Raw genomic sequence first — 1021 nt, 5'->3', positions numbered from 1 at the left:
GGACAGGGCCTGTTTCTAAAGGAAGGCATACAACCATTGCAGACATTTTTAGATAAGATTAAGGAATTCTATGATGCAGAAATCCAAGCCACAAAGTTTCAGGAACCAAAAGAAGCTGAAAAACAGATCAATGATTATATAAAGAAAAAAACACATGGAAAAATTGTGGAAATAGTCAAGGATCTTGACCCAGAAACTGCCTTTGTTCTCACAAACTACATATTCTTTAAAGGTAACTTACACAGAGAAAAGTGATGATTCCATCACTAAACGAAATATCCAAAGATGATATTGAGGCAGAGTAAAGCTTTTTGAGTTTGGTGAAAGAAGGGTGGAATTGCTCCAATTCAGAAAACAAAACACCATAATTTCCAATCAATACAAAGTACATGCACTGAAAAACTAGCCAAGTACAGAAATTTAAGTATACTATATAGCTCTCATATAACTATTCACTACTGGGGGTTGTACAAAACAGAAACTGTATTGTTTATAATCAAAATACATGGTTTTTCACTTTTGCAGAACCATTTTAGGAATGGTGGTTCCAATTTTTTAAAAGCACCTAAGAGTAAGCCATCTTAAACAAAGTGGCATCCTGGTCACCATAAGTAAATTAATGCAGAGCACCTTACTAATTAAGTCATACCATGTCTTTGCCTGAGCAAAGACCATAATAACATTCACCTTACACAGGTTTAATACTTTTCTCCAAATATGACTACGAATCTTTTTTATACTCTTTAGGTAACTGGAAGATTCCATTTGATTCACAGCTCACAAGGGAAGAGGACTTCTTTGTGGATCACAACACAACTGTCAAAGTCCAAATGATGCAGAGGACCGGTTGGTTTTACTCCTATTTTGATAGCCAGCTGTCTTGCCGAGTATTGCAGATAGACTATAATGGTACAGCCACCACTTTTTTTGTTTTGCCTGATCCTGACAAAGAGAAGGAATTGGATGAGGCTCTGTCAATAAATACTCTAAACAAATGGGCAAAAAATGTATACAGGTAACA

At 35.7% G+C, this 1021-nt stretch overlaps 1 protein-coding gene across 1 annotated transcript; it reads left to right on the top strand.

Moving 5' to 3' along the window:
* Positions 1-6: 6 nt before the first annotated feature.
* On the top strand, positions 7-1019 carry LOC107302344 (serpin A12-like; the record flags this gene model as incomplete). Its single annotated transcript, XM_015831435.2, has 2 exons — positions 7-232; positions 748-1019. Coding segments are annotated over 2 exons (498 nt in total), but the record flags the coding sequence as incomplete, so codon positions are not given.
* Positions 1020-1021: the final 2 nt, after the last annotated feature.

This window comes from Protobothrops mucrosquamatus, unplaced genomic scaffold (assembly GCF_001527695.2).
Source record: "Protobothrops mucrosquamatus isolate PMUCROS unplaced genomic scaffold, P.Mucros_1.0 scaffold51420, whole genome shotgun sequence".
In the NCBI taxonomy this organism is placed as follows: Eukaryota; Metazoa; Chordata; class Lepidosauria; order Squamata; family Viperidae; genus Protobothrops; species Protobothrops mucrosquamatus.
Note: the sequence above shows the minus strand (reverse complement) of the source record. Positions and strands in the feature narration are given on the sequence as shown.